The sequence below is a fragment of the Acromyrmex echinatior genome, chromosome 3 (assembly GCF_024713525.1).
Source record: "Acromyrmex echinatior isolate Ae372 chromosome 3, ASM2471352v2, whole genome shotgun sequence".
Taxonomy (NCBI): domain Eukaryota; kingdom Metazoa; phylum Arthropoda; class Insecta; order Hymenoptera; family Formicidae; genus Acromyrmex; species Acromyrmex echinatior.
In genome coordinates this window covers 18,347,375-18,374,589 of record NC_141854.1, presented here as the reverse complement: position 1 = coordinate 18,374,589, position 27,215 = coordinate 18,347,375, and the positions used below count along the sequence as shown (strand labels likewise).

The window sequence follows — 27,215 nt, the reverse complement described above, 5'->3', positions numbered from 1 at the left end:
GTCCACGCGAAAGTAATAAGAAGAAATTAATAAAAATCATTGATAATTAATCTTTTGAAAAAGAAGCGCAGCGAAGGGAAGTAATGCAGCCACCAGCTGACAAAGCAGCGTATAGGACTGCGACTCTATGAAGCACTTCACGCCGATGGCTTTAACGAACGGTGAACAAGTCTATTTGTGGTAATTCCTACGTACTCATTGTCCGTAACTGGCGCATAACGGAGCGCTTGGCATTGCATAAAGGATCTCTAATTGCGCCGCGGAGCTAAATGACTTCTTTCTCGCGCGCGCGGACGAACAGCCTCTCGATGAGCGCGCCAGTGATCGCGATCTAAATCGAAAATGGGTCGTGTTCGTGTTACACCGACTATGTAAACACACCCTGGAACATACCGCCGAGTATCTAATGGTTTAATACGACTAATGCATTGCCGGAAGGTAAGCTTAAATTCAGTGCCGTGCCTCCGGATCGTCAGATCCATCAGCAAGTGCCGATGTGTGTATGCATGAAAAGTCAGATGAAAGAACATACATAAAACTATATTCAGTAAGAAAATGTAATAATTTTTTTTTTTTATTAAAATAAGCTCGTTGGTGTATCTTCCTTTCAATGATTTTTAATAAACGTTTCTGTGCGACATTTTAATGTTGTCTTCTGATATAAGATTAACATTAAATAAAGTAGAAAAAATAAATAGAAAAATTATTCTATGATTAAATGTGTATTAGAGCAGTTCATGAAATATATTTGCTACGTAGTCATCGTATCAATTTAACCCTCCGGAACGGTGAACCTACTTAATTACAAATATTTTTGTCAAAAAATGTCAAATGACTTAATTTTATATTTATGTTACATTTGCAAATTTGGATTATTCTTATTAAAACATAATTAATATTCATTATGTTTTATACGAGTTATGTTGGTCTCTTGAAATTAATTAGTGCTTTTTAATTAGCATAAATTAACACTATTACTCGCGGCGTCTTTTTAACATAATTGGCATTGGTTCTGATACCCCAACATTATATCTCAATTTTCATTCCTCTCTTTGACGATTTACATTTAAATTTAATAAAATTTTATAATTCTTTAGATTTAAAGATAAATGCAAAAAATTTTGCAGTTATGGAAGAGAGTGCGCTGAATATATTGTGTACAGATATATGTATAACATTCATACATTTAGGGAATTTATAAGAAGTATGATTGTCATATCTGAATCACAAAGAAAAAGTACATGTATACAATTTTAAAAGAAAAATTATGATCCAGAGGCAGAAGAAGGGGGTACAACTTTTTTGTACATTATATATAAGTAATTTAATAAAATAAAATTTCTTATAGTAACATAATTAATTTTACAATTTTTATTAATAGAATTTTATAAGTATAAAGTTTTAATTAATGACCAGAAGTTTTATGACCTCAAAAAAAGTGTGTCTTAAAAGAATACTGATAATCCTACTTACGAGTAATGAAGGATTAAATGGATTTTATAGACCCAACGTCAGTAACTGTGTTACAAATTTTAATATCCATTCCGAAGGATTAAAGATATATAGAATATATTCTATTCTGTATAATATAAAATTTATATAATATAATATCAAGATATAAATTATATCTTTCTTATTCTATTTAAAAGTTTGTAAAAAGCAACGTATATTTAGATTATTACCTTGTAAATTAATATAATAAAATAATTTCCAATTACTCGTTAATTTTAATAAAACTATACATGGAGTATCGTTCCAATAACTCTATCATCAAAAAGAAAAAATGATCGAAATGTTATTTCTCGTTCGAGAACATTCCGATTGTTATTTGTCACGATGTCACAGCCGACCTTGACCTTCAAGATAACGTATATATGTTTTCGGAGGTTCTATATGATTATATACCATTTTACTTAATATCCTTATCCCCAAACATTAACACGCGTACAAGCACGATCGATGATTCCCCGACGACCTCAACACGAACGACTGACTTAAATATCGCCTGATATTATATCACTTCATCATATCGCATCGATTTAAAATGAAGGACAGATTGATGATGAAAAAAAAAACGAACTCCAAGCAATTCACGCTAAGCAAGCGTATCCTGAATTTGTGGGCGCGCCGAATTTATGTGCGGTTCGTATAATAAAAATGTGCCTTGAGGCTTAACGAAGCGAGGAAGGAGCGTAATGCGAGCTTTACTTATCGTAGAAATAATAAAGACCAGCCGGTTTTCCTCATCTCAGTAACAACGAGAAAAAGCCGTGATGGGATCATGAAAATAGGTAGAAAGAGACGCACGATTTTTAATGGGATCCAATTAAAAGCTCGCCCGTGTTCACGATGTGCACGCGACGTCACGTGCGGTGTTCACAACTCCGATGGTGTTTTACTTTTTTATTAAAAGCCGTGGACATATGACGTAAAACGCGTAAAACTTTACAAATTAATACATCACACGCGCACATCACCTCTGCCTTCCTGTCGTCCCATTAAAATAAAAGATAATTACGCTTCTCCGTGTGGAAGACAAATATTTACAAATGACAATAATCACGATCGCATTTGACATATCGTTACACGCGAGCAAAACTAATTAAGAGAACGACTGATGGATATACGTATATTCATTTAATATAGAAATTAGAAGACTGTAACTCTTAATAGTATTGTAATTGTAGTGTTATACAGGTGTCATTGCGCAGGTTTTATAAAAATAGTAAAAAAAAATTGCGCAACGACATTGTAATTATAGTGGTGAAGAAATACAGAATATGCAAAGATCGCTCTTCTGTTTTGTTATGATACGGCGAGACGTAAAAGTTTCTTTATTATTTGTATTTATATTTCGTAAATTTAAAAAATCAAGAATTTCTCTATTATTATTATTAGAATTTCTCTTAAATACAAATCGTCTTATACTTTCTTATGGGATTTTATTGCAAAGTATTCGTAAGAACTCTTAAAATATCAGTTAAAGTGTCAAATAACTAAAAAAGTTTGAAAAAATTCATAGAAATGCCTTCTACCTTTTTTTGTCATATAAATGAAAATCATATAAATTCTTTTAATTATCTGATTTTTTTTATTCATTTTAACGTTTAATAACAAGTCATTGGAAGAATGTCTAAAACAACCATTTATTTATTGCTTAAAACAAAGTTATGTGATTAAAATATATTTTAAAAATAAATTATACATACGTTTTTCTTATAATTAGATTATCTGAGATAGAAAATATTCATTTAAAATTATTGGAAACAAATTTTACAAAAAATGAATTATTAATATTTACTCCAAATACGTTAATCCATGTATAAAATTATTTAAAGAGATCTGAAAGCGTTTAGTTAGATTTTCGCTTTAAAACAATTTTTTATTTAAACAGCCAATAAGTATCCGCGGGTACCGATATAAGAGTTAATCCTTTTTGCGGGCGCTCATTGATCGATTCGCGTCAGTGCCCGAATTCAATTTATCTAATGAATGCGCGAGCTCATTTTTCCGTTGTGTGCATCACGTTGATTAAGTTTCGCGTTAGCGTCAGAAGAGAAGTGGATCGCGGCGTTCATCGTTCTTACGCTTGCTATTCTCGATTACACACGGGACGATGAATCAATAATTGTTAATGTTACTGTATGTGCGTTATAGTAGACTAATAATTGTAGACCGTGCCAAATATCATATAGCATATACCGCTCATTACGAATCGCGCGATGGATACAATTAAGCTTAACCTACATTATAATTAGACTTCTTTTTTCGCAAAAAAAGAAATCTTATTAATTTAACTGTATATATTACTATAATTAATGTAGTACATAATTAATGAGAAATATATAACTTCTTATATAGGAATAATCCAAAATCATTCAAAAATAATTTTGATATTTTATATATTAAAATTTAATATGCAAGTTTTTTAATATAAAATTATAAAAAATATTAATAAACAATTTAGAAAATAGATCAGTAAATTAATTTGCAGAGTCATTTTAAAACGCAAAGACCTTCGGTTATAAATAATTATAATGTAAATTTAATGCAATCACTTAGTGTAATTAATATAATAATTTTCAAACAGTAATATTAAATATATTTTTTATGTCATTTAATATACTTACAAATATGTAGGTATCCAAAATTGTTATTCTTTATTCTCAAAAAAGTTTCAAAATCGCTTACAAATAGTGAAATAGTCCATTATCTTAAAATTCGGAAACATCATCTATTAATGGAAGGTGCAATCGTGTTTTGTTTGAAAACACTTGTGATAGATGGGAAATAATGTTGCAATGTTGCACGTATGATTACATACATAGTCCACATTAAAAATAAAAATCCCAGGAACATAAAGGGACCATAACTGTAAGAAAAAAATATTCTGTGTATAATTTGAGACTTATTATATTATAACATAATTTCTCGACAGATCTTAGAAAGATTACGGAACTACGTACTTGATAAGCCACGCGATCAATACACCAAATGATATACTTATGAGAAAGCCGTAATTAGCTAAAGGTCGTAAACTTAATCGAGGAGGCAGTCGTTCCTCGGAGCCACTGCTAAATCCGTTTGATGTTCGTTTAGGTAATTTTACAATCGTGGTAGGCGGTGCAACTAATTGCCGACAAACACTACCAAGGAAGCTTCGTCTACTGTATAGTGCGATTATCTCATATCGATACTGCAAATGAATCGCAAGTTATTAAATTGAAAAACAACAATATGATTACATACAGTACCTTGAGATTGAGATAACAGCATAACTTGTAAAAGCTTCTAACGAGAAAAGCGCATTCGTTCGTTCGCACTGGTTGCAATTCTGGATCACCCATATATTCGATATATCGACATGTCTGTCTACCCTCTTGCAACGGTACGAAAGTACCCGGTCTACTCGAATCAAAGCTAGATTCCATCTAAAATCCATGTCTTTTAAGCTGTCAAAGAATTTTAGGAGAAATTTATTTCAATAATCCATACCTGCGATTGATGACAGAAAGAAGTCGACAGAATACTGTCGTGATATTCTTGATCCGCTACTATAGCAACTTGTGGAATGTCTTCGAGTTGTATCTGCAACAATCATGATTGTATATGCTATTCAAAATAGCAATACGCAATTAATTATCGACATAAAAGAAATTCAATTACTTGAAATATATCTATTAGTTGCTGTTGAGCAGTGGCCAACAGTACAGGAACGCGTCGTCGCTCTTCTATGCTGATGTCGTCCGAAGAGTATTCCTCGCAACTAAAGAATTCCCATAGAGAAAGCAGAAAGCGCTTTCCTCTTCTTCTGTCTTCCAGAGCTTCCACCAAACTGGTCGCTGTTAAATGTGCTTGTTTAATATTACTCAAAAACCATACGACCTGAAACGGAATATAATCACTTATTAATAAAGCTAACTTGACGTACATTTAGAAATCTTCAGAAAGTAAAAAATACCTGCAGGTTGATAGCTGTCGAAAACATGGGAACATATTGATACATTGGACCTTCCAGTTCAAGAATCTGTTGTCTAATAATTGATGTCCATTGATTTGTAGTTATTCGACCTTTGCTAAGGCCTGCATCATCCACACAATTCTCTACTTCACATATCATTTTTGCTAAGTATGGTTGTGAAAATACCTATATAAACATAGATAAGAAGTACATTTTTTTAATATAAGATAATATACTTATTTTAGCTGATAAAATTCGCGTACTTTTGTAACTCTAAATAACATTAATGCATTCTTAGGCGCTACTAGATCAGTTCTCATAAATCGTGGAAGCAACTGCTGAAACACAACCGTATATGCTAACAGATTATTAACAACGAAAGAGATCCATCTGCCAGGATCATGAATCTTGCCTCTTTCTTCTTCCTCCGCTTTACTAAAAATATTAAAGACAAAAAATATTAACAAGAACGACAACATTATCGGTGGTGTATTATATATACCCTTCTTTGGTATATGTTACCCCTGGTACATATCTCCATGGTTGAATAAAACTTAACCAAGCCTCCAGTATCAACCTAAATGAGCTATCTAGAGGCCAATGATATATTGCTTTCCTCAAAAATGTATATATCTTTCCTTGAACCGAGGGAAGAATTATTCTGCCAAATATAAATAAAACAAAATATAATGTTGAGTGTAACTATAACGTGTTATAGAATTTGTAAAATATATCTCACTACCTCTTCAATTCATCCATTGCACTCTTGTCACCCGTAGCGCTATTCGTAAACTCGTGCAATGTTTTTATGAACGCTCTTACAAGACGTATGTGTTCTCCAGAATGTATACTATGCTGAAATTAGAAATTATAATCAAGTTTTGAAGAGATGCAAGTTATTTTTATTCCGCAAATTATTTTTCCATGTAACATATAAGGCTTCATTTATTACACAGAAAACTTACTCGTCGCGGTATCGAAGACAAGTAAGATGTACTCAATTGGGAGGTCAATTGCGCGTCCTCCGTATATTCCAACCAAAAATCGAGAAAAACTTGTACTACAGTCTCGCTTCTCCAGACTTGCGGTAAGCATTGCTGTTGTTGCGGTATGCCTGTTCCAGGACTCGTTGATCCCGAGGATAATATAGATGCTCTTAGAAGTCTCAGAGTTTGCAATTTTTGACAATCTCTGATTAAAATTTAAAACATATAAATAAAGTGTACTTGCTATACTCGAATATGTACGTCTTATCTCTCTAGAAGCACAAAGTGTCTCCACACCTTCGGAATTCTGGTGACTGAGTTAATTTTCTTGGCGGTGTCTTCTTTACATATGGTCCAATTACCGGTAGAACCGGAGAATTATCTCTCGGAAGAAAATGGTATAGATAACAGTGCGCTAATTGAACATAAACCGTTTCCCAATTCATCCATACATTTTCTTGCTGTTGAAGTTGTAACCAAGGATTGGTCAAATGATAAGCAAAATGAAAGATATAGTACTCAAAGGGATATGTGGTTATGTTAAGAAAAATTTCATGTTAGTAAATCATAATGCAACAATAACCAAATATAACATTTAATAAAGGATACTCATAGATAAAGCTGAAGGAACACGTGTCCCTTGATCATCTCTAATTTTATCCAGATAAAATGGTGATATTATGGCTTCCTCCAACATGGAGCGTATTTTCGACTAGAATGAGAAACATTACGATACATTACAATAGTAAAAAAATATTTACATGTACTATAAATTTAATTTTTAAACGTACAGGAAGATATGACACTGGAAAATTATACTTGAGATAACAGTCTGGAAGCAGTTTATAACATAAAGAAAACATTGATCCTTGTGGACTAAGAAAGTGACACAGTGCCGAATATTCATGTGGATTTTTCTTAAGGGTAATATTGTGTAAACCCCATCCAATATTGTCTACTATTCCAAATAAGGAGTCTATCAGCAAAGGAAAGACTAACTGCAGTTCAGTGGTGCTTGACTCATCTATTAAAATAGACAAATCTCTGCATCTTTCAACCAAGGGCTCATTTAAATATCTCTGAGCTCTGATCTAAAAATTAATGGATATAACACAATAAAAATTTAACCAAAAGTATAAAATATATGTTAAAATATAAATATAAATATGTTAGAATTATAATTAATAAAAATGTAAAAATATAACCCATTATATTTTTTTCATTATAAAAAATACTTTTAAATTTTTTATCAATTTTTAGCAAACATATAATAGTTATTGTAAGTACTTGTTTGTTAATCAATACACACTTAAGATTACGTTCGAGTAATATTCGTATTTAAATCTTGGTGTTACTCCTCGTTACACGTTTACGTACTCTACATTGTTAGGTATTGTTTGATGTTTGTTTCTTACAATGTATCAATCAATAATACGTACTGTAGCAACATCGGTAGACGAAGCCATTGTTCACAATTTTCGAGTTTAGATAAATTATAAAATTAAAAAATTGCAATTAAATAATATCGTTTGTATGAAATTATCCTTTATGTCCTTTCTTTCAAAAACTCACACCAGTCAGTTACGCTACCCTATGAATTCTGTAATTCATATTTATCTAGTAGGAGGCACTGGAATATCTGGATAGGAGGCTACAGTAGCGCTACTAAAAAATGCGAGAACTCACTTATGAAAACAATTGCGCGATCGGTAGAATCGTGAGAGTGCCGTATAATTATAAAAGAAAGATTTGTTTTTTGCAACTGAATTTTTTATTTATATTTCTCATCTTTCCTCTTTCTTAAGTTCATATAATTTATATGTTACATACTATAATAAATTAAATATATAAATATATAATTTTAAAAAATTATATAAGTTATATATACATATATTGTATCATTTGAAATAAAAGAAATAAATATAGGTATTAGAAATTAATATATATCTATTATATTCAATAACAATAAATATTTACACAACTTTAATGTAAATAATTTTTAACAGATATAAGAGATAAACATAATCCTTATTGCAAAAGTGACATAATTAACTAAAAATATCAAATTAACTATTGTAAGTTGAAATAACTGATTTTTACATGATTGTTACATACACTTCAATATTTCTAAAGTTTCTAACTATTACTTATTTCTCGATTTAAAAAAAAAAGTGTAATATTAATACACATCTAGGTATCAATATGATTAATTTCTTTGTATAGTTATATTACAATTATAATATTTTATCTTTATATAAATTTTTATCTTTCTTGAAAGAGAGATAGAGAAGACCTTCATGCAAGAAATTGTTATTCATGATTTGACAAAGCAAATATGATATGGCTGAAATTAAGATTAGGAACAATAATTATGTGTTATAAAATTTTGTGTAACATTGTGGTGTCACATTTGTTGATTTTTTACATGTCACATTTTTCAATTTAAAGATCATATCTTACGATAGATCAAGTATATGCACATGAGACAGTTTTGTCATTTAATTTTAACGCACTTATAATTTTTGGTAAGTAGGTAAAAACGGTACATATGATGTCCATTTCCATCTGAAAAATATTAATTTAAATATTAACTGCACGTCATACATATATAGATAAAATCTATAATGTGTATTAATAACACCTTCTCAGCAGACTCATTCCGAACGGAAAATCAAAGGTATTCTGGACGTATTCAGCATCAGACGTTTCAGTTTTTTTGTCAATCGCGCCATCAATCAATTCCATTTCTTTTGCCCAAGCTTCCAAGCCGCGATCTTTTGCATTACCTTATAAATTTAAATATAAATAAATCAATAAGTAAATACCCCATTTATTATTAACCTTTATCAATAGTACCTGGGATAATGTTATCCAGTAAACAGCCTAATGCACCACCTACTAGAATAGTGGTGCTGAGTAATACGGTGACTACGCTGTCCACCACGGCATTTCCTGTTTGTATTGTGTCCGGATATTTAATCAGCCACTTCGACAGGACCTGAAATAGATCATAAAATCACATGCGTGCATTCACTCTTGCCTATAAATATATGTATATAGATATGTAATTTATATGAAAGTATTTATGCATTCTTAGCAGCATAATTCATCGGCGCAACATTGGCCCAATATATCCCCAATATATACCAACGTTTCTCCAATAAATTATGCTGCAGGGATGTAAATAGCAAAAATTAATGTAATTGAGTATATATTCGTATCCTGGGGAGTGTACTCACCAAAGGGAAAAACATGGACAAGCCTAAAATGAATAAGTTTCTCGAGGAATTGAGATTAACGTATTGTAATGCCGACAGACCTGAAAAAAAGAACTGCGGATTAAAAATAAAATAAAAATAATAAAGAAGAAAATATATAAAAGATGAAATAAGTAATAAAAAGAAAGAAAGAAAACAGTATTTTTAAATTAAAAACAGTTTTCTAATTTCTTATACATCTAAATTATAAGTACTACAAATAAATTTGCTATCTTTTCATAAAATCTTTCTAATATAAGTCTTACATATCTCTTTAATTAATATTAAAAAATATTAATAAATTTAATTAATATATAAAAATAAAAATAGATTTATGGCAGTGAGAATAAATCAAATATAGTAAAATATCAATATAAGCGATTTGATATTTAGTAATGCGTAAATAATATATTTTATTGCTTCATAAATTATTCACGCACCAACAACTGCGGAAGCTCATATTGACATTTTATTTATATTTGATTTATATTATATATATCTCGTTTAAGAGTATATATACTTTATTTATGGGACATCTGAATGCACCTTTTACTCTGAGGTTTAATATTCATAAATAAATTATTTTGCAATTAAGAACGTATCGTAGAACTAATTTATGCTCACCGAAAGCACAAATCATTCCAAACATTACGCAGAATATTCCACCAACTATCGGCTCGGGAATTATGATGAATACCGCACCAAATTTGCTGATTATACCCTGCAGGAGCATCAGGAAACACGCCCATTGTATGACTCTGCGGCTGCCGACTTTGGTGACCCCTAATTGTTTTCATTACGTTCAGATAATGCTGTTACACCAAAAATCTGCATTAAACTCGCGGTTAAAATGTATAATCGTTACCTATTGTGCCGACATTCTCGCCGAATGTATTTGTGCCATTGCCGCTACCCCAAAGTCCGGCCAGTATCGTACCCAGACCTTCTATACCGATACCACGGTTGATCGCATGAACCGGCGGCGGTGGAGCTCCTGAAAGTTTCTCAATAAATCATAAGCTCATTATTAACAAAAATTTTATTCTTAACAAGTTTTATTCTATTTAGGTCGTTTTTATTAATGATAAAAAATTCTTCCTAGAAAGATTCTTCCTTATCACTTCATTATTAGCACTCATAAATGAGAAATGGCTATAAAAGGAAAAAATGAAGAAATCATTTCTAAAATTAATATACCTACCACACATTCTCGCGGTGGTCGGATAGTAACTGATGGACTCGACAGTGCACGCTAATACTCCTGCTAGCATACCAAGTACTCCTGATAATGTTACGGTAGGTACACCCCACTGTCCAGGATACGGTACCCGAAACCAGGGTGAGTCGCTTATAATTCTCAATTTGCTATCCGATCTAGCGGGATGACCAAACGGTAGCGTATCAGTCACTGTTAGTATGGTGCAGATTATCCACATGACAACTATCGTCAGCAAAACCTAATACAACAAGTACTCTAAATATACGTGAGTAAATATTGACGATATTTTCATATATAAATTTTTTATTCTAAAATAACGATCTGCAATTTCGTAAATAGACACAAAATTTCTACGAATATAAATATCTTTAAGTAAAAAAAACATAAAAAGAAATGCTTAAGAATCACCATTTATTTCTACGGTTCGCATTATCATTACGAAATTTAGGATCTCTGTTAATCCTTACTGGAAAGAGTTTGAACAATTCGAACCAAATAACGTGGAGTCCGTGGCCCTTGCGATATATTAAAAACGGAAATGGAATGTTGACCATTATTTGAGAGCATGTCGTCAGTAATATTATTGTTCTAAAAATATACACGAGCATTCATTAAATCCTAAGATATATAATTTTATTAGATATTAATCGTAAGAATTAGAGGCTTTTAAAAATAAGCCTTTATCTGAGTTTAAAATTTTTTAAGCTACAAGAAATTGATCAATTATAGTCGCTTTTCACGAGCATTTCCCGAAGATGAAATGAAATGCTGGATGATAAAATGAGTATAAAGTTGGCTTGAGAATTGTTTTGTTATGTGTCAGAGAAGGATATACAAATGAAAGCGAACGCGGCGAACGTGGCAAAATATAGCTGGCCGTTCATGAAGCAGGTCTGGTCCTCGTCTGCTCGGCCAAGGTTCTTGAACGAAGGTTTATTCTAAAAAAACTGCAATTGAATAATCAATCAGCCAGACAGTATCATATATCAAAGAGCATGTCGAAATGAAATTTACAGACCGTTTATTGTTCTATTGAACATTCGACAGCTGTAATTGATCAATTTCTTACAATTTAAGATTTACGGCTTAGGTAATGGCTTATTGTAGAAAACCTTTTAGTCGTAATTATTATTATATATATTATTATATATACACGCATATATGTATATATCACTTATGCCGTACAAACATACCCAGCTGCGATGCCCCAATGCTGAGATGCGGCATCCGCTGCGTTTTCGAAGAGAGATAATCCAACTAGCGAAACCGTCGGCACAATTGTCAACGGAGTTATAAATTTTAACAAATATCCGATGATACCTGTAAATGCATTTTTAACATTTTAAAATAAAAAGATGAATTAAATAAAGAGAACAAAAATTATATTACGCGACAGATTTGATAATTAAAAGGCGCTTACCTCCAAATCCAATGATCACTTGAAACAAGGCGGAAACAGCGATGGCACCTGATAGTTCTCTCATTCGGATTTGCCAGAGCTCGGTGCGGTTTTCGTGGGACATTTGCTCGAGAACTTCCGGTGCAGGACACTGCCACTGTGGCAAATTCAATATCGCCAAAGTTGGCACCAAGAATGATATGGTACCACCCTGCACCAATGGCAACCTAATGCAAACACACATTTCTTTACGATTAAAATTTGTTATCAGTATTCCTACCAGCGTGATATTTGCAAGTGGAAATAGTCATTAGAACATATTATAAATGTTTCTCAGCGAACAAGATGGCTTAAAAAAAAACAGATATTTCTTTAGTAAGAATTTTTGGACAATGTAAAATAGATCTTTTTTTTAAGCGAAAACATAAAAAAATCATCATTTATAAAATAAAAAATTCTAATAAAATAAACTTCATTTAAAATTAACTATAAATAGATTCTTAATATTATTTAGTTAGTTTTTTAAATATAATACATAATTTTATTATTCTATTTAATTTATACTTATAAAGACATAATCACATTTTTTAATTTTTTTTTTAAAGTATTAGAGATAAGTGCCAAAAATTGATTTGGATATATTATATAATATATTATATAATAGTAGTTGTTTGTATGTATCTAACTTTTGTTGTACCAAAAAAATTCGTATGCAATAATTACTGTATATATAATAAACTTTATAAATATATTCTGTCTTATTATAGAATTTTATACACTTACCTACATCCTATAGTAGTTTGAATAAACGTCACTAAACCAGTAACAAAGATCATAGTAGAAATAATATGACTTCTTGCAGGGTCATCTTCGGCCATACAGAGGGCTGGCGTCAGAATGAAAGGAATAGAAACGATGGCGCCAATCATGGTTAAATAATGCTAGAAAAACATTTGTTTTATTTACATTGCACTTTCAATAATAAAAAAAATAATACTTGCACTAGATTCAGAAAATTATTTTTGAATTGTTTAATTATGTATGAGTACTGTATCTCTCTCTCTCTCTCTCTCTCTCTCTCTCTCTCTCTCTCTCTCTTCCTCTTTCTATTTTTCTGTCTCCTAATTCATTCAATAATGTGATTACTTGTTCAATGATATCAAGTTAAACAACTATATTAGATTATATATATATATATATATATATATATATATATATATATATATATGTGTGTGTATTATGTGTACATATTTTCAAAAATCATGTAAATAATGACATTTCCCACTATAAAATTTATAGCACAAGATAATACGTAAGATGTTGCAACATACTTTTAACATATACTTAACGTAGACGCGTCTCCATTCTTATCTCACAAAGTAAATGCCTCGCAATAAAAGATTCAAGTTTCCTATTTGTACGAAATCATATGACGCTTGCTTTGTACTTTTTACTCTCTTTTTTGGAATATTTGTTGCATTTTTATTCATATGAGGTCGATAACGTCGAGGTGTATATACATTTTAAATAATTCGTTTAATCAGTTCAAATAAAAATTAAATATGGAAATAAAACAAAAAAGTAGATATACAAAACCTGTAATGCCATGAATAAACACAAATACCATGGCGGAGCGTCATCAATACCATAAGTAAGTTCTGAATTTCTGTTCGTGTCATTTATTGCTTCCTTTGTTATTGGAATGGCCGTTGAATTGTCTCTATTCTAAAAGATCAAAAAATAAAAAAATGATGATTATATCTACACAATTAAAATGCTACAAAAATTAATATCAAATAGAAAATATATTATGAGGCAAACCGCTGTTAAAACATAATATTAATATTACAAAACTTTATCGAAAAATAAATTAATTTAAAACAAAATAACATCTTTATATTCAGCATTTTAAAATTTAATTGAATATATTAAGTAATTATCAATTATAAAATTCACGTACTGTGATTTACAATTATGAAAATTTATTATATGAAAATATTTATTGTGTATGAAAATATGAAAAACAGTAAGACGTGATTTTTTTATAAAACACATCTATTTTCATGTGATATATACACTTGTCTTAAAGTATAATATAATCGTGATTAAAAATAAATAAGATTCTAAAAATTCTAAAGAACTCACAAAATTGTAAAAAAATTAAAATGTATAAAGAACAAGAGCTAATGAGAGTCCAAGCGTAACAATTGGAGCGGTAATTAATTAATGTTCTTTAATTTTGTGAATAAATATTCTTTATTCAATTTACTTAATTGAACGTTGCGAATTCGCATCTTCAGCAACAAATTAAAAAATCAAAAGAGTTCCCAGTAGATCAGGAAAATTATTTTCCCAATTATATTCTTGATGCGTTGCATCGTTGGCATATATAGGATGAATCAAAGTCGTTGAATCAACTTTTTACCCTATGAGAAAATCAACTTCAATCAACTTCTAGAATCAACTTCTATTGGATTATAACGTGCATGCGGTCGATAATTTTCTCATAGGATAAAAAGCTGGTTAAACGACTTTGGTTCACCCTATATATGATGGTCAGTCAAGTAATCGCACCAGTGTCACTTAAGTACAAATTGAAAAATGATTGTGAGAGGTCTGTCTCAATATTCTATAAAATCTTAAATTCGGGAGCGTGAAATAAAAGCTTTTATACTAAATAAATTAAGATAATTTATTAGTTTAATTAAGAGAATTGTTAGATTAACAGGGCAACAAAAGTTGAATAAAAATATCAAATTTACAATAAATAATTAGAGAGTTACATGTATTAAGAAAAATTACGTATCATAGAAAGATGATAACCATAGCAAGATGACAAAAAGATATCTTTTTTAAAATATCTTTCCGACAAAACTAAAAGATGTCTTATAGACATTTTTTAGTCTTGCTAAAAAGACAATTTTAAAAATAATGTCTTTTCGTCTTTTAGATATCTTTTCGCTTTGTTGGAAAGACAACTTAAAAAAGATCTCTTTTCGTTATCTTTTAGTATTTTGTGCTTTTAGGTAACATGTATGGCGATTTGTGAGACATACCCATGACGATTATTGGGCAAACTGTTATGGCAGTATAGCGATAATTCGTACATTTGCGCCTTCTAATTTTTACGAAGAATTTTCTCAACAACGGCAATAGGTATAAGAATTTTAGAGTGACGTTTTATTCGTCATAAAAAATTGATTTAAAATAACCTAAAATAACTATCATTCATTTTTCAATCTAAAAAATATAAATTTTCAAAGTTAAACGTTTTTGGTTAACGTGACGATTATTGGGCAAACTGTTTTAACTCTCTAAGTATTCTAAATTTGATGTTTTTATTTTCTCTCTCTTATTGCCCTGTTAATCTCAATTCTACAGGGTGGGCCATCTATTGGTACGTTTTTGAATTTCGTCGTATGGCAACACCGAACGAGCTACAGACCCGAAATTTTGACAGTTTATTAGTCATACCGTCCGCGGCACGAAACAACATGTTTTCTCTTGAAGAGCGTTTTGAAATTTTAAAAACTTATTTTCAAAGTCAGTGCTGTGTCGCCGAAACTGTACGAATTTTGAAAAGAAATATGGGTCGTGATAGAGCACCCACCGAAGGAGCTATACGCAAATTGGTAAGGAAAGTTCGTGAGAAAGGGATGTTAGTGGATGACATTATATTACGACTGTTTTGAGTGAAATTGGCGCCGAGGTAGTCCAAAATGTCATTAATAATTGGGGTGACCGAATGGCATACTGTAAGGCCAGTAGAGGGAGCCACATGAACGAAATCGTTTTTCATTCTTGACGCGGATACTTTTAGCTTCACAACAAAAAAAAAATTAATAAAAAATATCAATGTATGCTCATTTGATCGCATTTTTAAAAACGTACCAATAGATGGCCCACCCTGTATTTAATAACAAGAGAGAATCCTATATTTTACTTAATTTAATTAAGAAAGTCTAAGAGAATTGTGTTATTGAAATTTTTATATTAAAATAATGCAATCTGCAAATTATATTAATGAGAAGTTATAATATAATATACATGTGCTATCATAATAAATCCCACGAAAAAGAACTACCAGTTTTTGTGAGGATCAAGCACTTCATTTCGATAATTATAAATTATAAATTATTTTCCAGCATTTCTCTCTATATGAAATATTCTAAAACATCTAAATCTACTATAATTATATGACATTACTTAAGAGAAAATAAAAATAAAAATTTTAATTCTCTTCCGCGAGTTATTATGTACACGTATCTTGGACGTGAACGTTTCTAGATCTTTTTTCAACACTTGTTACATAAACTTGCTTTAGCATTACATAAGCTTTATTGATAATATCTATCTCTTGTAAAAAATTTACTATTTCTGTGATGGTATGCGCCGACCGATACTAATTAGTATTAATGGAATAAGATCAATACAAAAAAAAACGAGAATTGTTAAAGCATTACATAATGATGCGTCTTTTTTATCCGAACAGTCATGCTTGAATGAAAATTCAGTTTCACGTTTGCTTCCAGAAAGGAAGATTTATCAGCAATTAACTTATTAACTTTATAGCATTCCACGTAAACATTAATCGTGGCTGTGATAATTAATATGATTACATTATTCGTGGCTGTAATGATAACCAAAACAAAATCAAATCTTAAAATATTTTATAGTCTCTGTTCTTGCGTTAGACGCGTTTATCTCACGAAGTGTATCTTTGTATATCTAAGTAATTCTCATCTCGTATTTTTATTGATTGCGATGCTCATACTAAGCAAACAAAGCTCCGACCGACATATTCTGACAAATGCATTAAATACTTGTCGATAATATCTGGAAACTTTCCGAGCTGGAACTTTCCTCAATGATGTCATGTTAGAAGGTTTATAGGGAAGATTCCATTGCTTACATGAAGCATTATAATTTAATTCAAAAATAAAATTATAAAAGATAATGTCTTTCTGTCAATAATTAATACAAGCACATATAAGCTAAACATACGTTTTAAGTACAAATATAATATAAGGATTATTAAATATAAAAAGACGAATTTAAAGATCGATTAACTATTTACTGAAAAATTGATTTTTGCAAGATGTAAGAGGAGTTGATAAAAAACCACTGAATTTATTTCTCCATGCACTTATAACATGAACTTTTGCATATAACAATAAAAGAGAAAAATTTTAAAGAGTTTAATTAAGTTTGAAGATTGAATATAAAATTTTTTGAAATATTATGTGCTAATGTAATTTATGACACGACTAAATTATCTTAAATGTCATTATAAACATATATGGCATTTATAATCATATTAATACTGAAGATGATTTAATCCGAAGTCAAAACGTCTCATTTCATGTACATATGAATTATTTCAATGACTTGTTGCATAGATAATTGCACTCTCTCTTTCTCACTCACTCAAGTAGCACAGCAGCACTTATAAAGCACTAATACAGCGCTTATATACTTTTTTAATGCCTTTTTAATGCTTTGCAGATATTGCATGTGCTACTTGAGTAGAACTTGTGTTTGATTTATATGCCCTGTATTTATTATTAATCCGAAAAATAATGTAATTGTATATGCAAGAAGATTACGAAATATAGATATGTATCGAAATAAATATTCGATATGTCATCGTATCGGAAATAGATCACAATGATGTAAAATTTATTTAGATTTTATAGGTTTTTATGTAAAGATAAATATAAAATTTAACAATGTCCGTGCTGTTTATTAGAGATATTTAGAATTTTTTTTCTATATATTATCCCAGCAAACGAGAATGGATTAAAATGAGTTGAAATGGATTCAGATATTTTCAGAAATATTGATTCACGAATGTTAAAATGAATGTTTTTCAATCCTGAATGCATTTGTATTCATTTATTGGGAATTGCATGGAGCATATCTCTATATCTTTCAATCTAAAAATAATATTAGCTTTTTCTATGCACAACACACACATTGTGAATACTGTTCAATTCAAAATTTTGAATAGGAAATGCAGTTTTTCAATCCAACTGCATCCAATTGAATCCAATTAAATCCAAAAAAAAGTATTCATATTTTTTAAAATTCGCATTCGAATAGAAAACAATTTCAATTCATTTTAATCCATTCTTGTTTACTAGGATATATATGTATATAAATATGTTATACAGTTCATATAGTTTACAATTTATTTATAATTAAAAGTAATTAAAAGGCTCTGTACTTATAAACAAAAGGTAGTATAAAAGAAGGGTAAAGAGCCAATAACGTATAAAAGAATTTTAATTTAAATAAGCAAAATTAATACAAAACAATTAAAATAAAATAAAACAAACGTTTCAACTCCAATCGAGTCATTTTCAATGCAATCTTACAATAATATAAACATCGTTCTAAATTAAAAATTCGTACATAATCTTACAATATTCTTACAATTCCTTAATATAAAATTTTTTCTTTCTGTGTAATACGCTGCGAGTCATTTTTATCAAGAATTAATTGTTAATTTATATATATATATATACATATTTATAGATAATATTATAGATATTAGATATACATGCAGATCTGATTGTACAGAAATAAAGAAAACCGAAATATTTGGAGTACGCATTTATTATAATGCTGAGAAGCATTAGAAAAATTGCTGATAACAATAAAACGTTTTATTGTTATCAGCACTTTGCACTTCTTAGCATTATAATATTAATTTTTTTTTTCATATATGTTAAAAAATACTATGGAAAAAATATTATTCGTTTTTTAAATTTTTGCTTGGAGAAAATTTTAGTAATTTTAAGATCTTTCTTTCTTTTACAATGAAAATGTGATGATATAAAGTTTCTTTTATAATATACAATTTTAAGACATAAAATACATAAAATTTATTGGTAATATCGAACGATTTTATTAATTTATAGCAAAAAATGAGATGGAAATCTATGCTAATTCAGACATTGAATCGATGTTGATTCAACATCGCTTTATTTCTAGCTGAGAAGATTTACTCAAATCTGAATGATAATTCTTATGTATTAGGTGTTGGAATTAATTCGTAGCGTTTTACAAGTGATGGGAAGTACTTTCATTAACGTATTTTTTAATGCTCATGTGAAATAAATAACATTCTTTCATTAAAAAACGCTACGAATTAATTCCAACACCTAATATTTATTCCATAAATAAAATAAAAGAAAAAAGTTGTAAATTATTTATACTTTTTGTCCAAAATAAAGTCCTCGATTATTTAAAATCTGTGAGCGATAGAATTTTTTAATCTTATATTCTTTTTTAGTAGCTGTAAATACATATAAATTTTCATAAAAATTAAGATATGGAGAAAAGAATTTTTACAGAATTTTTGTAAATCAGTATTGTTTAATTATGATATATTCTGCTTTGATCATACTTTTGATCTATTAATAATAATTAGATTGTCTAATGGTCATTTCGCAATTGTTTTTCTTTAGAAATTATTATATGGAGGAAGATTTGCAATTTTTAATTATTATTTATTTATTAGCAATCGTCAATATAACGCTTTTTAATATCAAGTTCTAAAGTGGAACTTTATTAGAATTGATTCATTGATATAATTATACCACAAAAAATTTACATTCTCTGATGCTCGATTCGTAAAGAAATGTAATTTACTTTTTAATCATAAGTAAAACAATCTTTCTTAATTTATCTTTATTAATTTATCAGACATTCTGTACATTTTTTTCATAAAAAAACGAAAAGGCGACACTAACAAAAGTGCTTTAATATTTGTCGATTTCTGCTCAAGAGTACACAAAAATTACTCACCAATTCGCACATTGACATCCTGATTTCTGACATTTTAGCAAAAAATACGGTCTCACAAACCCGATCGAGCAACCAATCTAATTCGAAAATCTAGCGAAAGTACGTTGATAGGTGTACATATATTTAAGCAGTTGCGCGAAGTTTCTTTCCACTCACATCTAAATATATCAGACGTATCGAAAAATATATCACACGATTTTCTGTTAAATGTACTGTTATGATCCGCAGCCTATGTCTGTCTCTATTAAGCGGCTGCTTCGCATTCTCCATAGCGCCTTCTATCCCCTCCGAGCAAAGCGCGAGACGTCGATAATGGATAATATAATTGCAGACGTTCAACCGTTTAATAACGAGATCGGTCAGCATCTTCGGAATGAGGGGGAAGTTGAGACAAAGACTTTTATATGAGGATAGCAAGGCGAAAAAAATTAAGTTCCATACAGCATAGAATATTGCTGCAACATATAATGTTGCTGCAACTTTTATGCAACTTTGTGCTGTTAGGAGTTCATTTCAGATTATAGGTAGTATGAGGTTGTGAGACTCACAAATCTCTAATTTTTATTTTATTTTCTCAAATTTCAAAACAAATGCCTACGTCTACCAAAAAATATTAATTACTCTTATATCATTCTATAATATTAGGTGTTGGAATTAATTCGTAGCGTTTTACAAGTGATGGGAAGTACTTTCATTAATGTATTTTTTAATGCTCATGTGAAATAAATAACATTCTTTCATTAAAAAACGCTACGAATTAATTCCAACACCTAATAATATAATAACATATATCACTTTTGTTTCGGCGCTTTCTTGCGTTGGCCATTTAAAAAATAAAGTTAATCACCGTATTATGTATCAGAGGGCTGTGAAACGGTCGACAATGAATAATAATCAATGGCGTACTTCTAAATTTCTTCTTATATATTATTACTTTTATATATTTATTACTTTTTTTATTAAGCATGATTATTCAAAACAAAAGTAATTTTGAGAAATTTATTTAATCAATCTTGATTTTTTTATTTAAATAATCATGCATACAATTTTTATCTTTTCAATGTTATTACAATATCTGATTGCAGAAAAGTGCTTTGCTATAATCTTGTAAATTTATATGAATTATCTTGATTTTATGTAACGCTTTTTGCTTGTTAATTCTAAACTCTATGTAATTTATTTACGATATCATCTTTTTACGATTTTATTGCTGCTTAAATTTAAATAAATTATTATATCAGTGACTCGATCATTTGCTGATCTTATAAAAGCGGATCAGAATAAAAGCGGACTTTTATTTATATAACACCTTTACCATATATAAAGTTATAGAATTTATTTAGTAATTATTTTTTTCTTTAAAGAATTAAAAGTGCGTAATAAATGTTTAACGAATTCGCATTAATAATTACATACTAAACACAGAAAAATCTAATCGTAAAAAAATATAAATTTACGAATTATCCAACTATAAAATACGCTTTATCTAAGCGTTAAAAATTTTATATATTATATATGGAGAGATCTAAAAGATGACTAAGAGACGACTAAATTGTTATAAAGATATCTTTTAGTGAAAGAATATAGTCGACGAAAAGATGACTAAAAAGACGACAGATGTCGCACTGCTAATCGCACATCTTATAGTCTTATCCATATGATAACTATAAAGGATGACTTCTTTGGATATCTTTAATCATCTTTAATACTTCTTTTAGCTTTTATATTTTGATACATGTAACATTTAATAACGTCGAAATTAATTCATCTTAAATTAATTTTTACACAAAACGAAATAAAATTGCATGACTGACAATATACGTCTGCTGCAATTTTTGTCGTGTCCTATGTACAAGTCATTATCTTTCAGCATAGTCCTCTTTGCGGATTTGATTACAAAAAAATATTTGATTAGTGTTCATTAGAACCATGATGTAAAAAGACAGGTGTATCATTTCCGTGAATGCGCAGTCGTCTAAAGTAAAGAGCCAATCAGAAATCGCCCAGGATGTCAGAATTCAATATGGCTGCAAAGTGATACATTGCACTGCTGTACATTTACTCCACTTCGCTCTGCACTTCTAGGCATTTTTTATTGGCCCACTACGATCGTTACGTCATGATACTTGACATCATATGGTACACTTATCTTTTTACATCATGATTAGAACACGAGTAGAATTTCTTATAATACCTTTTGTTCTGTCTCGTATGATTTTCAAACACGAGAAACTGAACTCACATCCATCTGGTGACGATCTCGCAAATGAGTGATAAAAAATATCAAAATAACGAAAAGATATCTTTTAGTCGACCTTTTGCTTTGAGAAAATGACAACCATAGAAAGATGACGAAAAGATGTCTTTTTTAAGTTGTTTTTAGTTTGTCTTTCCAACGAAACTAAGAGATTTCTTATAAACATCTTTTAATCTTGCTAAAAAGGTAATCTAAAAACAATGTCGATAATCCAAAGACTTCTCTATGCCTTTGGTATAATCATATCCAGTAGCGACACTGAACGTCGGCACCTTTGATGTAAGGAGCTTCGCACAATAAAAGGAACAGGGAACAGAGAACAGAGAATAAGAATTTCAACCTATCAGAAACTGTGTATTCCACAATACATGATTTTTGATAGGTTGAAATTCTTATTCTCTGTTCTCTGTTCCTTTATTATGCGGAATCCCTAAGTGTTCTTAGATCACATAATTCATCGCCATGTGAAATGTATACAGTAGAGTTTTGATAGGACAGGCTCTTAAATTTGAATTTCTAATACGTCCGCCATATTCCTAAGAGTATAAACCGATACATGCGCACTAAAAATTGCAGATTACAAAAAAGTTCACTGTCGCTACTGGGTATGATTATACCAGAGACTTTTCTATCTGATTATACTGTGATATCACTGCGCATGCTCTGACGCTTGAGACTTGATGCTCCCATGTAAATATACCCTAAAGGTGTCTTTTCATGCTGACGCTCAACTCAAGCATTAATTTTGATCACGTGACCAGTATAAAAAACATCTTTATACGAAAAAGGACAGTGTGACCGCTTTCAGATTTCTCTCTGATTCAATCGTTGTATTTACTTAACGTACCGATTATATCCAAGAGGTGATTGGTTACGCGTCATTTCTTGGCAAATCGTATAACTCACAATCAGTTACAAATAGAACAGACTTATTGATGTTATCGTGGTGATTTATCATTGTCCATCATCATCCCAGCTGTAGCTATAGCAGGCCAGCCTGTCTACACCTGGGTAGCAGATATATCTGCCGTGTTATGATTAAGTTATATTTGTAAACTATAAACTTATTACTTCCATTTAATGGTAGAAGCCGTTATTCACAGAACGATCGGATTGTCTGTGAAATTAGTGATACCTATCGATTTTTCCTAGCGATATTTAAGCGTTTAACGCATTTGTATCGTATTTATACAATGGACGAATACGACGAACCTTCAGACGTCGAGATGGTGCCTTTCAATGAAATAGAGAGATCCGAAGCAATATTACAGCCAGAATTACAGGTAACAGAAATGAATGATTTTAATTGATATATATGTTGTTTATATTTCAGGTGTGCTTCAAATTATACTTCTAAATTGTTTTAGATACAGACATTAGAGAGTAATTCTGAAAAATCAATAGACACGTCAGGCATAGATATATTTAGCAAAGAGGAAAGATTGAAGTTAGAGGAACGAGCAAAACGTTTTGGCTTGACGGAAAAATGCAAGGAATTATCACTAGAAGACGATCTGTATAGCAGGTATAAGATACTTAATTGATTCGATAAATTGATTTAGTTTGAAATTGAAAAGCTATTGCTGCTATTTCATATACTTATGTAATGATTGCAGCATGGGTATTGTGGATGATGAGAACGCAAAGAACATTAGACTGAATGTAATTCACATGAGAGGAACTGAAGATATGAGTACCAAAGATGTATTCAAATATTTCCAAGATTATAATCCAATGTCAATTGAATGGATCAACGATGTATCATGTATGCTTAAAAAATTTGATTTTATTTGAAATAAAATGACACCATATCATTCGACTGATATTTTGATATATAATTTGTAATATTACAGGCAATGTAGTCTGGTTTGATAAAGAAACAGCAGCTAGAGCTATGATGGGATTATCTAGGAGAATTTTAGGCAGTATTGTAAAATATTCGGATCGAGAGAACGATTCTGAGAATATGAAAGATGACACAGCGAAAGCAGATGAAGAAAACGAATCTATCAATGCAGATAAGAATGGAAAGGAGGACAATTGCATTAGCATTAAAGATATTGATTATCCATTACCTCCTGGTACATGGAGAAAAGGTATCGATTATCCAAAATCTAAAGGAATCTACTTGAGATTCGCTACCAAGGCAGACAAAAAACAGGTCAATGCAGAGAAAAGAAGTGAATACTATAAAAAGTATGGAAATCCCAACTTTGGAGGTAAATGCAATTATGTGTAGCAAAATTAAATTAGAATTAAAAATTATGAGGATAGATGATAAAATGGTTTTTTATTTCTATGTAAATATGTAGGTCTCAAAGGAATTTTAACGGAATCTCGTAAGCGTATGTACAAGCAAATAAAACAAAAACGTAAATCATTGGACGAGGATCAAACAAATCAGGATCAAACAAAAAATCCATGGGGTGCGTTGTCCGAAACGTGGGGCTTGAACGATGTTGTAGAGGATGATTTTCTTCCAAGGAATGGTGTTAAAGATCAAGGACGTAGCATAAAGGAAAGATTGGGTCTCAAATACCCGGAAAAGGATATGGTGAAAACTGAAGAATCGGGTGAGGCCAGTTTGAGCGATAGCGACAGTGATGAGAGTTGGTGTAAACGGAGTAAAATTCCTCGTATGCGAATGCACGCCGATGATGAGGAGGAAAAAGTACAGAAGCGTCGGGCGAAACTTCGAGTCCAAGTTAGTTTTTTATCTTTTTAAAATTTTTCTTAATGTGTTCCATAAGTTATATCTAAGATGTATCTTTTTCTTTTAGATGATTCTGAATAACTTAAATAACAGCGGTGACTTACGATCAAAGCTGGGAAAACCGAAAGCGAAAATGCAATACCGCGAGCCCATTCAAGTAGTGGTCACAAATACGAACGCAATAAATTCAAAACGCGATAATTCTGGGATAATTCGGCAGCAGAGCCATCAGAACGTGAAAGAAATACACTCGATGGAAAGAGAAGAAGGAGAATGGCAGGAATCGGAAGAGGATGGACATGAAGAAGAAGACAAGGAGGAACAGAGGCTTGGCCAGATGAACTCAGAGGAAGAGCGAGAAGAAGGAGAAGAGCAAGAAGATGAAGAAGGTGAACACAATGAAGATGAAGAGGACAGCAGCGAAGAAGATGTGCTTGCAAAGGAGATTCAGGGCCCTAAAGGCAGTGTGATAAAAGTAGTCCCACCCAAACCGCGTATTGCGTCCACTGTATGGGCAAGATTAAATCATGCAAAAAGCGAAGCTAGTGACAGCTATTTAAAAAGCAGGTAAGGAAATAATTTAGTTAATGTTATCTACTTAATATACGACAAATAACATAATTTTTTTTAATCATATATTTTTATTTCCAACTATAAGTTGGCAAAAAACGGAGGCAGTATGTGTTTCACCGAAGTCACTTGGTTATCAAAAATCTCTACAATTGCAATGTATTTTTTTGTCAATTTTTGTTGGAATAAATATTTCATATATTCTAATCAATTTTTAAAATTAAATGTTCCGACAATATTCTTTATCTTGCTGATTTTGTTAAAAAAGTGTAGATGAATACATGTAGAGCGTATATAATACTTTGTGTTATATAAATTGTGATATACAATAATGTTTTTAATGTATGCCCTCCAGTATCTTTGAAAAAATGCGCATCTTTTTTAAACGTATGCGTACTTATTATTATATGTATATATCTGCAAGCGAATTCACGAATTCTGTTTTTTTTAAAGGTCATCAAACAGCCGCGATTTGAGGAATACCCTAAAAGGCGGTGACCTGCGATCACGTATCGGAAATCACACCAGAGGACGTTCTCCGTTGAGAATAGAAGTAAAAAACGACAAATACACAAAAGACAATAGTGGCGGAGATTGATTCCTGTATGAACAATCTAATTGTTTAAAAGTTCGAAAATTGTAAAAAGCGCAGATGTATTGTTTTAAGACTTTTTCGTAACATTTTATATCGGCTACGGTGGAATATAGTTGTAAATTAGCATGTGGGTATATATGTATTCAAGTTTACATAATTTACGGACTTAATGTGAATTTTTCTTTTTTCATCATTGAAAAGATTGCAATTTTTTTTACACACATGCATATATCATGAGAAGAGGAAAATATTGATATATAAAAAATTTTTATTTTATACTATACGTTAATGATTGATCTTCCAGAATAATCATTATTGTTTTTATTATTAGACAGATAATGAATGCTTCCGATAATATCGCGTATAAATTTGATGATGATAATTTGATATAATATAACATAGATGATGTATCTACAAACTAATGTTACATTTCTGCGAACAGAAAAGAAAAACGGAGTACTTTGAACAACTAACTTTGACCGAAATATTTGTGCAATTATGGGAAAAGAAAAATTTCGAAGAAATTTCTCATATTGCTTCGAAGTTATAATATAAAACAATGTACTTTTTGCACGAAGAATATCATACGAAAGTATAGTTTCGTAAGCTCTCAGAACAGCATCGCGTTTTTCAGAATTGATGAATTGAGATATTTTGTAAAAGCATTTCTGATGATTCAGGATAATATATCACTGCAAAAAAAAAGTGATGAAAGAAATAAATAATAAATAATGATAATCTATGCTGTGTTATATTCATACCATTTCTCTGATACATTCTTTTATCGTCGAATTTTCCGGTTGATAAATTTTGACGATGTGATCCGATAAATTGTGAAAAATTATGCGAAAAGCGCATTAAACTTTATTATTCTTCAACATGATATAACCAAAAACGAAACTTACAGAAATTATTGCTTCGTAAAAATTAAAAACTTTACAGGGAC

General features: G+C 30.4%; 3 protein-coding genes across 5 annotated transcripts; 1 reads left to right on the top strand and 2 right to left on the bottom strand.

Moving 5' to 3' along the window:
• Positions 1-4,137: 4,137 nt before the first annotated feature.
• Positions 4,138-8,089, bottom strand: LOC105149433 (sphingomyelin phosphodiesterase 4). Its single transcript, XM_011061845.2, has 14 exons — positions 7,887-8,089; positions 7,239-7,538; positions 7,057-7,159; positions 6,745-6,976; positions 6,427-6,652; positions 6,204-6,316; positions 5,964-6,122; positions 5,725-5,896; positions 5,462-5,647; positions 5,167-5,385; positions 4,996-5,088; positions 4,755-4,931; positions 4,467-4,696; positions 4,138-4,372 (listed from the first exon to the last, which is right to left on the bottom strand). Exons 1-14 carry the CDS (start codon positions 7,911-7,913, stop codon positions 4,231-4,233), a joined length of 2,379 nt encoding a protein of 792 aa, XP_011060147.1. The 5' UTR covers positions 7,914-8,089; the 3' UTR covers positions 4,138-4,230.
• A 283-nt stretch (positions 8,090-8,372) lies between these two features.
• Positions 8,373-20,422, bottom strand: LOC105149437 (solute carrier family 23 member 1). Of its 3 annotated transcripts, none has more exons than XM_087404778.1 (13): positions 20,135-20,422; positions 13,919-14,047; positions 13,106-13,263; positions 12,344-12,549; positions 12,117-12,243; positions 11,391-11,511; positions 10,906-11,161; positions 10,570-10,698; positions 10,329-10,487; positions 9,687-9,766; positions 9,304-9,445; positions 9,089-9,233; positions 8,373-9,012 (listed from the first exon to the last, which is right to left on the bottom strand). In XM_087404778.1, exons 1-13 carry the CDS (start codon positions 20,165-20,167, stop codon positions 8,961-8,963), a joined length of 1,737 nt encoding a protein of 578 aa, XP_087260904.1. In that variant the 5' UTR covers positions 20,168-20,422; the 3' UTR covers positions 8,373-8,960. The 3 variants fall into 3 exon arrangements, with proteins under 3 accessions (XP_087260904.1, XP_011060160.2, XP_087260905.1); XM_011061858.2 differs by having other exon boundaries at positions 10,978-11,161; XM_087404779.1 differs by lacking the exons at positions 13,919-14,047; positions 20,135-20,422 and adding an exon at positions 13,654-13,902.
• A 2,708-nt stretch (positions 20,423-23,130) lies between these two features.
• Positions 23,131-27,007, top strand: LOC105149446 (uncharacterized). Its single transcript, XM_011061879.2, has 7 exons — positions 23,131-23,674; positions 23,759-23,916; positions 24,008-24,156; positions 24,245-24,610; positions 24,704-25,095; positions 25,172-25,671; positions 26,128-27,007. Exons 1-7 carry the CDS (start codon positions 23,585-23,587, stop codon positions 26,270-26,272), a joined length of 1,800 nt encoding a protein of 599 aa, XP_011060181.2. The 5' UTR covers positions 23,131-23,584; the 3' UTR covers positions 26,273-27,007.
• The last annotated feature ends 208 nt before the right edge of the window (positions 27,008-27,215 follow it).

Bases quoted from the DNA above. Each gene is read 5' to 3' on its own strand.
- LOC105149437 (XM_087404778.1), bottom strand. From the start codon at position 20,167: ATGTCAGAAATCAGGATGTCAATGTGCGAATTG. The intron at 12,244-12,343 runs GTAAGCGCCTTT...ATGCATTTACAG, and splicing joins AGTGATCATTGGATTTGGAG to GTATCATCGGATATTTGTTA. The intron at 9,013-9,088 runs GTGTTATTAATA...AATATTTTTCAG, and splicing joins GGAATGAGTCTGCTGAGAAG to ATGGAAATGGACATCATATG.
- LOC105149446 (XM_011061879.2), top strand. From the start codon at position 23,585: ATGGACGAATACGACGAACCTTCAGACGTCGAGATGGTGCCTTTCAAT. The intron at 24,157-24,244 runs GTATGCTTAAAA...GTAATATTACAG, and splicing joins ATGGATCAACGATGTATCAT to GCAATGTAGTCTGGTTTGAT. The intron at 25,096-25,171 runs GTTAGTTTTTTA...TTTTTCTTTTAG, and splicing joins GGGCGAAACTTCGAGTCCAA to ATGATTCTGAATAACTTAAA.
- LOC105149433 (XM_011061845.2), bottom strand. From the start codon at position 7,913: ATGGCTTCGTCTACCGATGTTGCTACA. The intron at 5,897-5,963 runs GTATATATAATA...TAATATTTTTAG, and splicing joins GTAACATATACCAAAGAAGG to TAAAGCGGAGGAAGAAGAAA. The intron at 5,648-5,724 runs GTACGCGAATTT...ATGTTTATATAG, and splicing joins TGTTATTTAGAGTTACAAAA to GTATTTTCACAACCATACTT.